The sequence below is a fragment of the Anabrus simplex genome, chromosome 10 (genome assembly GCF_040414725.1).
Source record: "Anabrus simplex isolate iqAnaSimp1 chromosome 10, ASM4041472v1, whole genome shotgun sequence".
Classification (NCBI taxonomy): domain Eukaryota; kingdom Metazoa; phylum Arthropoda; class Insecta; order Orthoptera; family Tettigoniidae; genus Anabrus; species Anabrus simplex.
Window position 1 is genome coordinate 63,884,911 of NC_090274.1, and position 19,869 is coordinate 63,904,779.

The 19,869-nt window shown below is 43.7% G+C and overlaps 1 protein-coding gene across 1 annotated transcript in view; it reads left to right on the forward strand.

Annotated features, from left to right (window-relative positions):
* LOC136881938 (hexosaminidase D) overlaps positions 1-19,869 on the forward strand; it is a 142,204-nt gene that overhangs the window by 68,884 nt on the left and 53,451 nt on the right. Inside the window, exon 2 of the mRNA XM_067154397.2 lies at positions 18,575-19,680. Coding sequence (XP_067010498.2) covers positions 19,102-19,680 — 579 coding nt within the window. The 5' untranslated portion in view covers positions 18,575-19,101. The remainder of the gene's footprint in view (positions 1-18,574; positions 19,681-19,869) is intronic.

The window sequence follows — 19,869 nt, forward strand, 5'->3', positions numbered from 1 at the left end:
ATTCGTTTTGCCCAAATAAGGAGCACGTTTGAACTTATTAACACTTTTTTTCCTTCTTCTCTTTCCAGTATCTCTTCACCCTCTCGCTGTGCTCCTTTTTATGCTGTTCAGTCCATTCTGTATTTAGTCGGGAGGGGTTTACAGAAAATATGTGTTTGTGGTTTAAGTTTCTCAATTTTATTCTATCTTCAATATTTTCTTCATTAACGCCAATTTTATTTGGGTCTTTACTGATTGTGATTTTTCATTGATAAGGCTAAGTTTAATTTTTTTCAGCCTGTTATTATCCACTCTATATACTGTTATTACTCCTACAACTACTATTACTATTAATCTCCTTCACACGATATACTATAAATTGGTTGAGCGCCAGTTGCTGTAATAAGCAACGAAATTCGGAGAGCATGCCTCTTATCTCAATTATTCTCAAGGCGTGAGGTGATAAACTCACATATCTGGCAATATACAGGAATATAGATCAGGACAATTGTAGATTATGGTTGCATTTTCACAATTGAGAATTGTACTTGGAAATAGAATCACTTATTATTATTATAAGAAAACTGAATTTATGACTACACTTTACGTCACAATGAACTAGCATTGCCGTACTTTAATTTAACACTAAAAACTACCCTGTGAGATTTGTTGTTGCATACACAGAAAATTTGATCTAAATAAAGAAAGCTATTGGCATGAACTTGAAATGAGCTATGATATCGCCGCCGATTACATTCTTCTTCATGTTATTTATGCATAACATGTCTGATGCTGTAATTACCTGATGTCCGCACACACCACTATTGAACTTGAAATTCCTGAAGAAACCACTGGGTTGAAGTCGGAAGCCGTCTGCTGTTATCTTCTTATGCAACCTGGAATTTACTTATATTCCATGTCCGAGTGTAGTAAGCTCCAATGCGGTTACGTCCACTCAATATTTATTGTTAGAAATTGTAAAACTTTACTGAAAGAACCTGTAATATCCAGACATACTATCTAGTTTCACAAGTCCTGATAGCTATATAGAAACTGTTGAAATAAATACAACAGTTCTATGCGATGTTAGATTATCTACGTTAGGAGAATTCAATAAAGAATTCGAAGTACCATGACGACTATTAACTGCACATATCGGTTAAATTCGATATATATTTCCTATACCTCTACAGACCACGTCACTAAATTTCTGGTGAATCTACTGAAATAAACTTACATTGCGAAGTACTACCTCGCAATTAGATGTTGCTGCTTCACTATCAGCCCAGTACAAGTCTCTACTCAGATCAGACAACCACTCTTACACCTCTTCGACAATTCTTATACCACCTCTTAGCTCTGACCACCACTCTTACATCGGCTTATATAAACTCGTGATGACCACTCATCTTCCTACTATCTGATCATCCCTTCCACATCGACACACGGTAGCTGGCAAATACGGACACACTATCGAAACCGCGTGGCCACGCACTATACAACAGCAGTCATGTGTCTTAATAGATTCCCCACGCGTCCAAACGATGACTACAAAGATGTGTCAGCGGAAAATTTCCTTGCCTAATACTACCACGGTTAAACATAGCCTCGGGAGCAAAATATCGCGAAAACTCACCTACCCACAGTTACAAGTCACAGCGTGACCATTTCAAATCAGCAAATCTCACTTATTTATGTACAGAATAATTACAAACAAAATTCCCTTATCCTATGATTAAATGACATAATATGCGTGATACCTAATTATATTACAGTCTAAATGATGAAAATCATAATATAAAATCTAATTAATCGGGCCAATTAATAATAATAATAATAATAATAATAATAATAATAATAAATGCTGAATGAAATCTGAAACCCTGTTGTACGGTTACAATATGTGACCATAAAATTGTAATCGCCGTTTCTTCATTTTATCTGTGGTTTTTCTGTAACTTGATTGATTTCATGTGATTTCTTTTTTATCTTAAATCCCATTTTCATATTTTGGTCCGAAGATTTTTCTGAGGACCTTTTTTTTCGATGATCGTTATCCGAGATTTGACAGAAATTGTAATAGTTTCAAATGGATACAGTGCTTTTGTTTTAACGACTGTGTTAAATCTCGTAATTTTGCCTTTTTAAATATAGTTCTTTTATTGCATCTATTCCAAATGATTTTGTATGCTCTTTGAATATTTGCAATCCATTCTTTGTTAGCTTGCTGATTTAATCCTGTTGGTTCAATAATTTCACCTACATACTTAAATTTGTCTACTTGAGAGATATTTCTATATTTGGTGATCATTATTATTAGTAGTAATAGTATACCGAGCAAGCGGACGCAGCTGTGAGCTTGCATTCGGGAGATGGTGGGTTCGAACCCCACTGTCGGCAGCCCTGAAGATGGTTTCTCGTGGTTTCCCATTTTCACACCAAGCAAATGCTGCGGATGTTCCTTAATTAAGGCCAAGGTCGCTTCCTTCCCACGCCTAGCCCCTTCCTATCCCATCGTCGTCATAAGACCTATCTATGTTGGTGCGAAGTAAAACAAACTATATTATTATTATTATTATTATTATTATTATTATTATTATTATTATTATTATTATTATTATTATATTGTTATTATTATTACAACTAGACTACCACTTTAAAAGTTTACGACACCACTTCAATACGTAAGAGTTACCACGAACGGAACATATGTTTATTGTCAGGCCTTGAGACTTGAGTTGGGCGCATGCTCAGAAAACATGCTTCTTCTTCTTCTTATTATTATTATTATTATTATTATTATTATTATTATTGTTATTATTATTATTATTATTATTATTATTATTATTATTATTATTATTATTATTATTATTATTATTATTATTTGAGAAGGCTCCCTTCGTCTGTGCAATCCGGGTGTTTACTTCTCTCGTACAGATGTGATCAGACTTCCTAGTGATTTGAATTCATGTACTTGTTCTAGTTTTCTCCATCCATCAGCACATTGGCAATCTGGTAATTATCCCTTGTACAGCTCTCTGAATCAATGCATATCCTTATCAAGCCGTTCATTACGCAGTACTTACAGTAAATGTGTACCTAAGGCACAACTGGACTACCACTTTAAAAGTTTACGACACCACTTCAATACGTAAGAGTTACCACGAACGGAACATATGTTTATTGTCAGGCCTTGAGACTTGAGTTGGGCGCATGCGCAGAAAACATGCTTACCCCTCACCCCTCTTACCCCGCGTCCACGCGACTGCTCGTCAGATGACCATAGTATTAAAAGGAACACAAATACCGATCCCCCGAGCTGGCGGAATTAATCAGATGCGGTTGAAATCCCCGGCTCGGCCGGTAATAGAACCCGGGACCCCTCTGAACCGAAGGTGAGTACGTTGACCATTCAACGAAGGAGCCGGGCTCTTTTGTTTATTTTACGTCGCACCGACACGGATATGGTGACGATAGGATAGAAAAGAGCTAAGAGTAGGAAGGAAGTGACCGTGGCCTTAATTAAGGTACAACCCGAGCATTTTCCTAGTGTGAAAATGGAAAACCACGGAAAACCATATTCAGGCCGTCCGACAGTGGGGTTCGAACCCAACTATCTCCCGAATGAATATTGGCATCGATGTGATTGAAACCACTCGCTCGGAGACTCCTATGTTCTTTATATGTTTATGTTCAGTCCGCCTCTGTAGTCTAGTGGTTAGTGTGAGTAGTTGCTACCCAGCGGGCCCGGGTTCGATACCCGGCTCCACCATGAAATTTGAAAAGTGGTACGTGTGCTGGAACGGTGTCTACTCAGCCTCGCAAGGTTCACTGAGTCCTCCTCAGCCATCCTCGAAGTGGTTTTCCGTGGTTTCCCACTTCTCCTCCAGACAAATACCGGGATGGTACCTAACTTAAGGCCACGGCCGTTTCCTTCCCTCTTCCTTGCCTATCCCTTCCAGTTTTCTCATCTCCCGCAAGGCCCCTCTTCATCAAAGCGATGAGGCCGCTTGCGCGAGGTACTGGTCCTCCTCCCTAGTTGTATCTGCCGACCCAAAGTCTCACTCTCCAGGACACTGCCGTTGAGGCGGTAGATGTGGGATCCGTCGCTGAGTCCGAGCGAAAAAACCAACCGTGGAGGATAAACGGATTAAGAAAGAAAGAAAAGAAAGATTTTAGAATTACTCAAAGTCCACAGAGACACATTAATGCCTGATCTTATGAGCTGCCAACAGTGGGGTTCGAATGAAAGCTGACAGCTACATTACCCAAACCGCGCTGGTGATTATTGTTTTGAGAGGAAATACAACTAGGCAACCATCTTCTATTAACACTAATCAGAGGGAAAAAATTGAAGAGATCCGACACTTCGAAAAATGAAAATATCGGTCAAAGGAAGACAATGACCACGAAGGACATGAAAATGAAAGACTCCCTAGGCCTTCATAAGTAATACCGTCGGGGTCGGAAAACAACAAGAGTGAGGAGCCTGGCACAAGGAAGTGGAAGTAATGCCAGGACTCAGCTGAGGGTCCCGTGGTCGCCAACCCACGCTCCAAAGTTCAGAGTCCTGAGGCCCCTTTTAATCGCCTCTTACGACATGCAGGGGATACCGTGCGTGTTATTCTATCGCCCCCACAAAGGTGCGACTTCACACATCATTTTCAGACTCAGCTAGAAGTCTCGTGGTTGCCAACTCACACTTTCCAATTGAGATCCCCTAGGGTGGTGATTATCGTTTTTAGAGGAAGTACAGCTAGGCTACCCCCCCCCCCTCTATTAACACTGATCAGACGGCGAAAATGAAAGGGTCTGACACTTCGAAAAATGAAGGTATCAGGCAAGGAATGGTCACGAATGGCATGAAAATGAGAGACCCCTTAGGCTCGCGATCATAATACCGTTGGCGTCGGACAAGAACAAGAGTTAACCGAGGCAGGCTGGATAGGATAGATGAAGCCGAAGAGCCTGGCACAAGTAAGTGGAAGCAATGCCAGGAATCAGCTAAGGGCTTCATGGTCGCCAATCCACACTTCCAAGTTGAGCCCCGGTAGGTTATTCCGAAGAGATTAAGTAAATAATGAAGCAAATATGTCCAGTAGAACGGCCAAAAGAAGCTGTTCCTACAGGGGCGGTTTCTCCATAAGGTTGCAGGTTTGCGCTACCCCCATTAATTATTTATGTTTATTTTAGGCAATGTTTTATAATTTGGATTACTCAACTACCCTGCATTTCCATTCAACAAGACAAACCGCCGGTACTCTTAGATGTTCACTGCAGGATCCGAAAAGTTTGCAGCAGAGAGTCAACCTAAGGTAGGATGAAACCCAAGGCTGTTGCGCGGGGCTCATCGAGGGGTGCTTTTAGGCTGCTAGAGGGGTCCGCGGGAAGAGGAAAAGATAGGTGTGGCTTCTTATACATTGCTTAAATGGAGGTTTATCAACCTGGCTCCTCCTACCACGGCCGACTTGATTCGTCGCTCTAGCTAGCTCCTTGCAGCGCAGCGAGGGATCCAGTCGGCCGTACTCCTACGTAACCAACTACTAGCAAAGTCGCTAGAGACCGTTGACGCTCAATGTGAGAGTCTGTTATAGAACAGGAATGTCACCTAGCGACATTGGATGGAAGTTCATCTGCTGGATATATAATTAATGGCTTTAAATTTGAAAATAAAAGCCGCCATTTCTTTCACTATGTGCGTACAAGCTTATTGATTTCACTGTGTAAGCATTCGTGTCAGCGTGTGTTTTTATTATTATGCGTTTTTATCAGTTAGTGATATTTTGCCAGATCATGAATTCGGTGCGGTCTTTAATGTCTGGACCGTTTTCCCAATGGACTGCCGAAGAAAAATCCGAGGTGAAACGAATGGGTCTAATTTTGAAACCAGATACAATACCGGAATTTAATGTCTGGACCGTTTTCCCAATGGACTGCCGAAGAAAAATCCGAGGTGAAACGAATGGGTCTAATTTCGAAACCAGATACAATACCGGAATTAGGCTAGGCCTGCCTCAAAGTGTTTCATTTCAATATGGTAAAAGAGTTCTTAAGTGAAAAAATGTTACTGGGTTGCAGTAATATTCCTGAAAATAGAAATGTAAAATGTTTGTTTTATTTTTAATACTAAAAAGTATTGTTGACGTACCTGGATTTGAAAATTAGCCTGTGATCATATTATATCAATGGTGAAAATTGTGCACCACTGAACTTTTAAACCACCAGCCGCCACTGGTTCATAGTAAACTTTTTTCAATATACAGGGTGAAGCGTAATTCGCGCACTCGGGCGTCGCAGCGCGACTCCTCACATGCCAGCAATAAAAAAATGTCTCTTACAAAATATCGTCTTGCGAGTATATCCGGCAGAAAAACGACGTTGAAGAGTAGCAATCTGGCAACACTGTAACCACATGTACTGTAACTACCTCTGTCAACAGGAGTTTGTCGTACTGTTCAGTTGGTGCAGTGGATAGAGTTTTGGGTTACCTTGCAGGAGGTCGAGTGGTCGATCCTGGGTTCAGGCGTATGTTTTTTCTTTCGTAAATATAGTCCAGGTGGTGTGGTATCTGGCATCTTAATCGTCAACAGCGATTGCAGTGGGTCCTCTAGAAACCATTTGCACTTACATACTACGATCCTAGAAATGGACAAACAATCGTTTTCATTGGTCAGCTTTGAAAGGCGCCCTTTCCACGTCGTGAGCGTGAATTTACTCGCACCACCTCATCTACTAGATGTGAAACCTGTTTGTTTCAGCTGTCTATTTCTTATTAGTCTAACCAGGTATTTGTTGTTTCAGCGTTACAAAATGTTGTAAATTTAGGATACATGTCACCTCAGAAACGGTGTCTTACTGTATTACAGTAGGTAATGTCAGATGGAAATTAGCAAATAAAAAATGCGCCTCAACCCAGGATCGAACCATCGACCTCCTGCATGCCAACCAAAAACGCTACCCACTGCACCAACTGTACAGCACGACGAGGACGTGCTGACAGCGGTAGTTACCCTACATATGGTTACAGTGTTGCCAGATTGCTACTCTACAACGTCCGTTTTCTACCGGATACACTTGCAAGACGAAATTTTGTAAGAGACATTTTTTTTATTGCTGGCATGTGAGGAGTCGCGCTGCGACGCCCGAGTGCGCGAATTATGCTTCACCCTGTATAGTTGAATATTGATGAAATCAGGTAATGAAGTGGAAGGAAATGGATGTAGCCTATGAATAGGATCTGCCCCGGCATTTCCCTGGAAGTGAAAACAGAAAACGACAAGGAAGCTATTCTCAGGACAGCCGACAGTGCGTTTCGAACTCACTCGTCTCCTGAATGTAGAGCTTGCCCCCATCACTCGCTGTGTGTCTAATTAATCCTCTCCATTCTTGGTTCATTAATAGACCTATGAAAGAGGAAGTCTGTTGCCACCTGTCAGCAAAGACTTTCAGCAGAGAATGAGATCGCCAGGCGCGGACTAGTTTCTCCACACTGCTCATTCCCACGAACACAGTTGATGTACAATACTCATTTTCCCTTCCGGTGGAGATTTGTAGTCTACTCAGGATATTATGTAGGCGTCTGATAACCACCACTTCACTTATAAATACGAGCCTCAACCGTTAGGTGGCACTGTTCGGGAAGATACATTGGATCAGGTTTATAGACACTGTGGACATACACAAATAGAAAAATGATAGCTGCGTGCCAGGAAGATAATTTCCGAACAAATGTCTGCCTGCAAGCTGGTTGCATTGTCAGGAAGCACCACCAGAGGTTCTGTAATTATACGCAATACTTCATTTCTTAATCCGTTTACCAGCCAGGGTTGGTTTTTCCCTCGGATTCAGCGACGGATCCCACCTCTACCGCCTCAAGGGCTGTGTCCTGGAGAGTGATATTTTGGGTCGGGGGATACAACTGGGTATGAGGACCAGTACCTCGCCGAAGCGGCCTCACCTGCTATGCTGAGGAGGAGTCTTGTGGGGGATGGGAAGATTGGAGGGATAGACAAGCAAGAGGGAAGGAAGCACCGTGGCGTTAAGTTAGGTACCATCCCGGCATTTGCCTGGAGGAGAAGTGGGTAACCACAGAAAACTACTTCGAGGATGACTGAGGTGGGAATGGAATCCCTCTACTCAGCTGACCACCCTCGTACCACTTTTCAAAATTCGTGGCAAATACGGGAATCGAACCCGAGCCTGCGAGGGTGGCAGCTAATCACACTAACCACTAGACCACAGGCTTCTTTTTTTTACAATTTGTTTTGCGTCGCACCGACACAGATAGGTCTTTTAGCGACGATGGGATAGGAAATGGTTTGGAAAGAAATGCCCATGGCCTTAATTAATGTGTGAACATGGGAAACCACAAAAAACATCTTAAGAGCTGCCGACAGTGGGGTTCGAACCCACTATCTAGCGAATAAAAGCTTACAGCTAAGTAACCCAAACCGCGCAGGTGATGATTGTTTTGAGAGGAAGTACAACTGGGCAACCATTCTCTATTAACACTGATCAGAGCCAAAAATGGAAGAGGTGCGACTCTACACATAATTTCTAGAGTCAGCCAGAAGTCCCGTGGTCGCCAACCCACGCTTCCTAGTTGAGAACCCTTATGGGTTGCCCTTTTAGTCACCTCTTACGACAGATGGGGATACCGTGGTTGAATTCTAACACCCGCCCCCACAAGGAGATGTGGGAGGGTGTTGATATCCTGACAGTAGTTGTTAGTATCGATCAGTGACTTCACCCGTTCCTGTGAGTTATTTTGCTGTACGGGAGTGAAAGTTGAATGAGCTGAGGATATCTTATTTTTAAGCCGAAAGAAATGGGCATCAGAGTACTACTAAAGTTTACAACCTTAAGGTTGGTTGGCACCAGCTCTCCAAAGGTTCCTGTTTTGTGCCATTCTCATCACTTCTACATAACATTGGCATGTCCGGCTCCATGGCTAAATGGTCAGTCTGCTGGCCTTTGGTCACAGGAGTCCCGGGTTCGATTCCCGGCAGGGTCGGGAATTTTAACCGTCATTGGTTAATTTCGCCGGCACGGGGACTGGGTGTATGTGTCGTCTTCATCATCATTTCATCCTCATCAGACGCGCAGGTCACCTGCGGGAGTCAAATCAAAAGACCTGCACCTGGCGAGCCGAACATGTCCTCGGACACTCCTGCCACTAAAAGCCATACGCCATTTCATTTCAACATTGGCATCCCAGCTCCTTCACCAGTTGACCAATATATTCCAGTCCAGGCCTCCGTCTACAATTTTTTCCTTCCACAGAGCCCTCCAAGATGAAGGCTAGTAAACTTTCCTGTCTGATTTCCATGTATTTCTTCTTTCCTTCATATTCATTGATAAGCTCGGGTTTTCTCCAACTCTTTCCATGACTTCCTCATTAGTAACTCCATCTGCTCAAGGATTTTTCAGTATTCGTCTATAGCACCGTTGTTTAAAGGCTTCTAGCCTCTTTCTCTCTGCCATCCCTGGTGTCCAGATCTCGCTTCCGTATACAAATACGCTCCATGCATATGTCTTAACTGTTTCCTCAGTTTTAAGCTGATATTTTTAGATGCGAAGAGCTTTCTCTTTTTATTGAAGGCTATATTTGCCTGGTTAATTCTGCTGACCATATCTCGCTTACTTCGGTTATCAGCTGTTAATTTTCTTCTTAAGTAAGAAAACTCTTCAACATTACTGAGCTGGCTTCTACGCAGAGCGATCTTTATGTTTCTTTGTTTCTTACTTACCACCATTACTTTTGTTTTGTCTGAATTTATTTTCATGTTATATCCATATGCGTTAAACAAGGTGATCCAATCTCTCCAAAGCTATTCTCAGCTGTTTTGGAGATGGCAATGTCGAAGTTAAATTGGGAAGGAAATAGTATAAGGATCAAGGGCAGAAGGCTTAACAACTTGAGATTTGCTGATGGTGATGACATTGCGTTACTGGCAAACGACAATGACGAACTCCAGACATTAGTTACTGATCTTGCCATGGAATGTGAGTCAGTCGGCTTGAAGATGAAACTTTCTAAAACAAGTCATGTCCAACAAGTGAGTCACAGCAGGAAATGTGAACATCAACAACACGCCGTTAGAGAAGATCAATGAATATATCTATCTGGGCCAGTTCATGAATATGAAAGGAGATATAAGACCAGAAATTTTTCGACGCATTAAGCTAGGTTGGCAGGCGTATGGAAGAAACTCATCTGTCTTCAGATCAAATATACCAGTAAATTTGAAGAAAATAGTTTACGATCAGTGCGTTCTACCTGTGCTGACTTATGGCTGTGAGACCTGGATACTGAACGAATTTACGAAAGGGAAACTTAGGACAGCGCAGGGAAGCATGGAAAGGTCAATGCTGGGTTTTACAAGGAAAGATAAGAAGAGCAGATGACATCAGACCAGTCACTAAAGTTAATGACATTCTTGAGAGAATAGCCACTTTAAAATGGCAATGGGCTGGACATATTGCTCGAAGGAAAGATGACAGGTGGACGAAGCTAATGTTAGAATGCAGTCCAAGAGATCATCAGAGGCCTAGAGGAAGACCGCCAGACAGATGGGATAAAGACATCAAGATAATAGCTGGTGCTACCTGGCAGAGAACTGCGTAGGACCGTTCCACCTGGAGATTTTTTTTTTCGGGGGGGCCCCCCGAAGCCCGCTCCCCCCGCGTGACCAACGACTCAATCTACATGACCTCCGACATGCTATTATTTCTAAGAAGAAGAAAGAGATAGCAGGGAAGAGTGGGAAGTGATACAAGGAGTATCTGCCTGTTTCCATGTCAGACACGCTACCAGGCGATATTGTATTAGGTATATGGTGTTGAAGTATGTATGGTATTGAAGGGTCAGGGAAAAACCACATAGGCAGAAAGAAGAAAGAGCCTACATGTAAAACCTGACATCTTGTGATAGCACATGCAAGGATGTGGGCTGGAAAAGACCAGAGGTTGTGTTAGTTAGGAACAGGTAACATGCACAAAACATAAACCAATTCCTTGCCGTTTCATCACCTGGGGATCAGTCCGTCTGGGCACTGCTGTGACTAGCACGGTCCTTGCCGGCTGCGGAGCCATGCGTCGAGTACCTCTAGGGCCTGTCGCACGACTCCACCTCCTTGGGGTACCTCGTACCCAGTCTCCGATCCCGGAGAATGAGGCCAAGCCCGCCGAGGCGGGGGCCTCCTGGAAAGGGGTGGGTCATGGTGCCGGGCCTCCTTCCTCTCTGCCCGCGCCATGGCCCGGTAGACAGGGCAACTGCGATGGGAGGCCGGGTGGCCCCCCGAACAGTTGGCGCACATCGGCGCGTCTCTAAGTGTTGCGCAGGCCGTGTAATAGTGATCACCACCACAGCGGTTGCACCTCACCTCGAGCCCACAGCTGACCTGACAGTGGCCCCACCTCAGACAGCGGAAACACTGCAAGAGCTGCTGAGGGGGACGTTTCACTCTCACCTGACTGCCGCTACCCGCTGAGGTCCTCTCCTGATTGGCTCCTCGGTTGACTGCTGTCCTGGGAGCAGTCCTGGGTTGCGGCTTGGCGGTCCTCTCCTGGTGGGCCAGCGTCGCCTTCTGCTTCCTGGTGCGGCGTCGTCTTCTTCTTCTTCCCGGGGGTTGCTTCTCGGCGGGGGAAGAGGCCTCGTCCTGGTGGCCCTCCTCCCGGCCTGGTGACCCCGGGGTAGTTGGTGGCTGCGCTGCGTCGCCATCTTCTTCTTTCCCCTGGCTGGCGTCGGCGTCGTCGGTCGGTCCCAAGGGTTGCTTCTCGGCTGGGGAAGAGGCCTCGCCCTGGTGGCCCTCCTCCCGGCCTGGTGACCCCGGGGTAGCTGCCGGCTCCTCTGCGTCGCCATCTTCTTCTTTCTCCTGGCTGGCGGCGGCGGTGGCGTCGGTCGGTGCTAACACTCGACTGCGTTCCCTGTCCTGGGGGGCGCACATCGAGGTCTGCAACTCGACAGACGTACATGCAGGCTGGACCTGGGCAGCAGTCTCAGTACGCCAGGGGGCGTCCTTCTCCACCGCTGTGCTGCTCTCCACCATCACGGGCGCGTTCCTGGTTTGCGCCCGGGTAACAGGCCCTTCCTGGTAGGCCTGCGTCTGCGACCACTTCGCCCTGGTTGTCGCCTTGTTGGTCTGCGTGTACTTAGTGGAGTACAGCTTTCCAACTGGAGTCGCGCCGTCGCGGCGCTCGGGAGCGCCGCCGTCGTCCTCGGTCGTTGGCTCCGTCTGCGAGGCTGCCTCCTGGTAGCCCGAGACGTCCAGGTGCTCCCTGAATCCTGGTAGCCGGGCAACCTGGAACTGCTGGGACGTGCGCTCCTCGTAGACCTTGAAGCTAGCTGCGTCATTAGGCCGGATGATGATCGCCCAGCCAGGGACCATATGGCCGATGATCTGCAGGAGAGGCTCCCCAATGGTCTCCGCCGTCGCATTGAGGTGGTCGAATACTCGAAGCGTCCCCTCGTGGTCGCGCTCACCCCACCGGCTGAACACCACCAGCCCAGGGCGTTCATAGCGGGGGGCTGCCATCGTGTTGAGCGCGTCTTGTATCTTGTCGAAGGCTCCTTCGTAGTCTTGGTCGACCAGTCTCACTGGTAGGGTCGGCTTCTCCATCCTGTCCTCCTGTAAGAAATCCTGAAACAGAAGAAAGAGCGAGCACTGAAAAGTGCTACAGCTCAGACAATGCTCCTTCGAAAATGTACTAATAAGTACAAGTGCCTGGCAGATACTTGAAAAGTACAGAGCGCCTGGCAAGGAGAGGGAGAGCGCAGCGAGAGGCACGTATGTCCTTTCACTACGGCAGTCAACTCGTCCTTAACTCCACCTGGAGAGTTCTGCTAAGGATTTACCTGAGTTCACGACTTAAAACAGGCCACATCATGTAATGATAGAATGGATGATGATGATGATGATGATCCATATGTAAAAGTACTTTCCATTACTTCCAACATCGTCGTTAATTGTTCTTCATTCTCCGCTATTATTGCTATGCCATCAGCAAAACGAATTTTATCTATTCTCTCTCCTTGAATCTTAAAACCACCTCTTTGTCCCAGCTTCTCCCTTGTTTCATCAGAGCAGCAAATATGATTGTTGGTAAAAACAGGGGGAAATTATTGCAGTGTACTCGCTGTGATAAGATACAGGCAAATCAACTCATTGGGTGAGGCTGTGGGTATAAACAGTTCTCAGCGTTGCTTTCATGTGACGAGAATGGAAGAGGATAGATAACTTAGGAAGAATAATTTACTTGGCCATAGGGAGTAAGCGAAGTAGAGGAATACCAAGATAACGATGTTTAGACTCAGTACTTAATAACTGAGAAAGAAAGAAGTATAGAATAGAGCTACGGAGTGGGAAAAATAAAATATGTATAAGACTGACGTGGAATTGACTCTTATTAATGAACAGCGGAACTGTCCATCACAGAAAATGCTGGAAACCACGATTTCGATGCACCAGTCGGTTGCTATCAGTTTAATGACCAGTTGAATACAACACGAGATGACGAGCAGTTAGCAGACCTCGTCATCCGTTTTATGAGGCATAGTGGACTTATATCGTGTATAAAACTAGAATTTTATATTCGTTTTTTATTCAATTGTTTACTACGTTTTATTCTATTGACTCTCTTTTAGTTCTTGCGTATCTTAATTTGTTATTTTAACTAATTTGAATAATATATTATATGAATGCACTTCAAGGCAATGTCTTATTCTACCATAATCTATATTTTTCTATCATTTTCATCAGAAAAATAAAGCATTGCGAATTAGATCCACTGATTATTATTTTGAATTAATAATCATTCCACATCCTAGTCAGTGGATAGATTACAACATTTTAGTTAACATATAATTTCGCTCCACCTCGTACCATTAGGGACCGATGACTTAGATGTTAGGCCCATTTATACAACAAGCATCATATTCAATACAACACAAAATGGAGCTCACAATAGAACAGCACGTGTTCACTGTCGAGTGTTATGCAAAGCACGATTTGTGGAAAACTTGTGCGGAACTGTTTGCGCAAGAGTTGAAGACTGGAAGAGTTTTGGCAAAATCTTCAGCAAAGTCCACAATGCAAAATACGCATGAAACGGGCTCTGTAGCGAACAAAAACCGCAGCTCTCCGAAAAGAGTTTGATCACAAGAAAACATTGCTCGAGTGAAGGAAAGTCTGGAACGAAATCTCAGCGCCGTTTATCTGTGCAAGTGGGAAATAAGAGAGCGTCGTGACGAAACATTATAAAAAAAGACCTGCATCTGTAGCCTTACAAATTTACTGTTGTGCATGTGTTAAAGCGTTCAGACGGACCTTCGCTTGTTGAGTTTTGTGGGTGGTTTCTGAGTGAAGTGGAGTTAGGACTTTTGGATCCTCAGTTGTTCATTTCTTCAGATGAAGCAATTTCCAGCATCTTCTGTGATGTTCTTTAACAAGAGTCAATCCCGCGTCATATTTTGCCCACCCGGTAATTGCAAATAGAGTACAGACGTTTTTGGAAGAATGGAGGTGTGTGCTGGGGAATACAGGCATGAGACGGAGTCCATCAAAAATGAATACAAATGTCGTGTGGAGGAACTAGACTGGTACATCTCCAAGGGAATCCTGTGCCATTGATAGAAACCTTCAGATTTCTGGGTTCAGTGGTGCAGAATGATGGTGAAACAGGAGTTAAGACCAGCAGAAGAGTCCAGTTTGGCTGGTATGGAGTGCAGTTACGGAAATCCTGTGTGCATGAGGAATGTCAGCCGAAGAAGTTGCCGGTGGATCAATACTGGCTTCTGTGAAATCCTTTTTAGTGTCTACTAGCTAGCGTACATTGGTTTATCGAGTTCCATTAATGTTGAGGAAGATACGATCAATCGCGTGTCAAATTGTACATGCGTGCTATATGTTCATAAAATTCCATTCGTTTCATCCGTGCGAGTTAAGTGAATCGTTCGGTCAGTAGATACAGTTCTTCCAAGCTTTGTGCATCAAAAACCATCTTAAACATTAGGTACGAATATTTTCTCTCATTCTTTCGCTTCTCATCTTCCTATTCTCTTTGGGAATTTTGCGTTTGGATCTCCTTTTTAGTGGTTTCCCTTTAAATGATTTTAGACTGTCGGCTCTTCTTCTGAACTCTCTTCCATTATATTTTTATTTTATATTATAACGTGTTTTGCCCTCCAAGGGGCATGCATAACCATTGTTTAGCCTGAACTTCTTGTTCTTCTTATCTCCCCAAAACTTCTTCATCCTTTTGTCTTCTCACTTGTGTCCAAGCATTTTTGAATTTTAAGTTCCTGCCTGTAAACTTATGTGAATTGATTTTCTGTCTGAATGCGGTCCGTGTAGTTGCGTGTGGGTCAATATTAATATCTGCAGGGTTGCTTTGACTGTCTACCAACCAGCGTAATTTGGTTCGTCGGGTTCCGTTAATGAAGAAGGAGATTTTTATGGTCAGTCTAGAGTTGTCCATTCGTGCTATTTGTCCAAACGCAAAATTCCCAAAGAGAATAGGAAGATGAGAAGCGAAAGAATGAGAGAAAATATTCGTATTTCATATACCTCTTCATGAAACGGAGGAGACAATCTCAGTCATAGAATACAGTTCTTCCGAGGTTTTACGCATCCAGATGCCATCCTGAATCTTGGGTCCAAATATTTTCCTGAGTATCTGCCGTTCTATTTTTCTCTATGTCCTTGATGAAATGAAATGGCGTATGGCTTTTAGTGCCGGGAGTGTCCGAGAACATTTCGGCTCGCCAGATGCAGGTCTTTTGATTTGGCTCCCGGAGGCGACCTGCGAGTCGTGATGAGGATGAAATGATGATGAAGACGACACATACACCCAACCCCCGTGCCAGCGAAATTAACCAATTATGGTTAAAATTCCCGACCCTGCCGGGAATCGAACCCGGGACCCCTGTGACCAAAGGCCAGCACGCTAACCATTTAGCCATGGAGCCGGACTATGTCCTTGATGTTGATGGTTATGGAGAACAACTGTGTGATAGTGATGGAGTTTGGCTTTGATGGAAAACGATTTTACATATTCCAAGTGCTTGTGTAAACTTTACGTATTCTTCCTGCAAGTGTTAAATAGGCTATTACTTCACTTCCAGTGTCCCCGATAATTTTACCTAAGTACTCGAAGTGCTTAACTTATGCGATGTTGCCATATTTGGTTGTAAGTCATGTCAGGCTTTGCTTCTTGGAGTCCGTGTATTGTGTTTTCTCGTAAGAGATTTGGAGGCCAGTTTTGATGGTGATTTCATGAAGTTTCTCGATGGCACACTCAGGAATTCGGGTAATTACCGCTAGGTCATCAGCAAAGGCAAATGTTGATTCTCTAATCTTTTGTTCTCATACTTCTTCCAGGTATTTCCTTCTCACAGGTTTTGATGATCTTATCCAGAAGCAGATTAAACAAGAGTGGGGACAACCCATCACCCTGTCTTGCTCTTGTTCTGATTTGAAATTATTATTATTATTATTATTATTATTATTATTATTATTATTATTATTATTATTATTATTATTATTATTATTAATCAAGAATATCACATATCCGAGTATCTTGCACCAAACGCCTATACGTATCGTTGCTAGATTTTCGATGATTTCTCTCTATTAATGTAAAAATAAATGGATATGCGCAGTAGTCCGGTAGGCGTTGGAATCAATACAAGAGAGAGAGAGAGAGAGAGAGAGAGATAGATAGAGAGAGAGAGAGAGAGCGACACAAGGGTATCAATTTTATGTCTCTTTCTCATACTTTGATGCTACACTCTAACATCTTTCTCTGGCAGCCAGCCAGAAACAACAGTATAATAGGTTCCTAACATGCCGAGTGATTGACGAAATGGAGGAGTTAGCGGATACGTCTTGCTGTACTATAAATCTGTACGAGGCTTGCCGCATTGTTATGCGTTATGATTCTAGTGGCATAATGATTTATTCCCTTCTGGTGGAGGACATACAAGACAAAGAGTGTAAATAAGGTACCTGAGGCCATATTATTATTATTATTATTATTATTATTATTATTATTATTATTATTATTATTATTATTATTATTATTATTATTATTATTTTAGTCTGTTTACCGTCCAGGTTTGGTTTCTCCCCCGGACTCAGCGAGGGATCCCCTGACAGGCAGTGCCCTGCTGGAGTGTAAGGCATTTGGTCGGGGATACAACTGGGGAGGAGGACCAGTTCCTCTCCCAGGCGGCCTCACCTGCTATGCTGTACAGAGCCCTTATGGGGGATGAAAAGATTGGAAGGGATAGGCAAAGAAGAGGGAAGGAAGCGGCCGTGGCCTTAAGTTGGGTACCATCCCGGCATTTACTTGGAGAAAAAGTGGGAAGCCTTTTCGAGGATGGCTGAGGCGGGAATCGAACCCCCTTCTACTCAGTTGACCTTCTAGTCCACGTATCACTTTTCAAATTTCGTGGCCGAGCCGGGAACCGAATCCGGGCCTCTGGGGTGTGGCAGCTAATTATATCAACCACTTCACCACAGAGGCGGATGTAGTGGTAGCGTGCCTGTATCTTACACATAGACCCCGGGTTCGATTCCCGGCCAGGTCAGGGATTTTTACCTGGATCTGAGGACTGGTTCGAGGTCAGTTCAGCCTACGTGATTACAATTGAGGAGCTATCAGACGGTCAGATAGCGACTCTGGTCTAGAAAGGATTCGTCATGCCAACCACACGACTTCTCGTGATCTGCGAGCCTTCGGGCTGATCCCCCTGTGGGTGGGGGGGATAGAATAACACCCTCGGTATCCCCTGCCTGTCGTAAGAGGCGACTGAAAGGGGCTCCAGGGGCTCTGTACTTTGGAGCGTGGATTGGCAACACGGGGCCCTTAGCTGAGTCCTGACATTACTTCCACTTACTTGGGCCAGGCTCCTCACTTTCATCTATCCTATCCGACCTCCCTTAGTCAACTCTTGTTCTTTTCCGACCCCGACGGTATTACGTATGGAGGCCTAGGGAGTCTTTCATTTTCATGCCCTTCGTGGCCCTTGTCTTTCTTTGGCCGATACCTTCATTTTTTGAAGTGTCGGACCCCTTTCGTTATTTCTCTGATTAGTGTTATAATATAGAGGGTGGTTGCCTAGTTGTGCTTCCTCTTGAAACAATAATCACCACCACCACCTTCGGGCTGAGCAGCGGTCGCGTAGTAAAAGAAGGCACTTTGGGTCTTTTGCGCCATGGGGTTTGGTTTTGATTTATTATTTATCAGCTAAAAAGAGACCGTATTTCATTATACGGTATTCAAATAGAGACTCCTAAGTAAATCTGTCTGATGCTGTGAAAACTTCCAAACTCCCTTGAAGCAGCTGCTGCCAGCTGTGCAAACAATTAATCGTATAAATAAGATTGGGAAACTTACTAAAATATATTTCACCTCTTTCAAAATTCATTAGTTTGGTATAAACGAACATAAATTTCCTGTGGAAACCACACTGAAAGTTGATTGTCTGAGGCCCACAATAACACACTTGATGGCAAATGTCCAGGCATTCTTCTTTCTATCATTATTGTGTGTGTAAGTGCTCTAAAACTACAGCTTCCTCTTTGTATTTCAGAGTCGCCAACGCTCGCTAGTGGCGGAAGAAGAAGAAGACGAAGAAGAGCCAGCTGTTGGCAGAATTCATCTTGTGTCTGGATGACGTCATGGACGTCAGGTGACGTCAGAGAGGTGTAACTTGGCGCCAGGAACAAGAAGGAAAGAAAAAAAAAAAGAAGAGCCTCTTCTACAACTCTTTACTACTTCTTAACAACATGGCATTTGAAAACACGAGCCGAAAGCCACAAGATGAAGAGAGAGGCAGATATACTGCTAATACTATTTCTGGAAATCTAAAATAGGACATTCTATTCTAAACATATTCTAGACAAGGATTATTTGGCTGCGCGGCATAAAAAACATAAAATGAAGATCAAAAGATGATTTAAAACTCTTAGCTTATAAATGCACTTAAACTTAATATGAGAGGCGTCATATCGTGCTTACACAATTCTAGTAGAAAGCTATTAAAAACAAATGAGCTCATAAGTAGGTAACAGAGAAGTTGACGAAAGAAAAGTGAATCCCCTTTAGTGACTCAAAACCATGGCACCTTTGTATAGTCGAATAAGAAAATCGCGTCACAAACAACTGATCATACTTGCTAGTATTACTGTGATAACAGTTATATTCTATATCGTACATGCAGTGATTTTGAGCCGTGCAAATTTATCATTAATTCCCAGTAAATCAGGTTCTGAATGGTTCAATAACAAGCCTTTATTAATGCCACTGTTAGCAGATACTGATCCACATTTTCGAGCTTTTGAAGCCATTGATTATTACGCGAGACGTGATTCTGAAAAGAGACCAAATAGTATTGCCGAAGTGAAAGGCATTGTGCGACATTACGGAGATAATAAAGTGTCGGATAATCGTGTGGTGCCAATGAAAGGTAGTAAAAAGAATTTGAATCTGCAAACTGGTGTCGGAGATCAAGTGCAATTGCGTGTGGTTCATCTCGATTTTAAAGGAGCACCACCCAAGTTGGAGTTCCTCAGGACGCTCTTCTCCATGATCGCTGAGTCAGGGGGCAATGCCCTTCTGATAGAGTACGAAGATATGTTTCCCTTCGATGGAATGCTCAGGAATTTATCGGCGTATAATGCTTACACCAAAGAACAGGTAAGGATATTAGAAGCGTCATCTGTGTAATGATTAAGAGTGGGGTCCCGCAGGGCATTATTATTGGACCTTTATGTTTTTCAAATCAAATCCACTTTATTTGCAAATGAGGAGTCTACCTCGGTGGCAAATGGTACACTAAAATACATTATGGTCAAGCACTAAATTTTAAATTAACAAGAGAAGAAG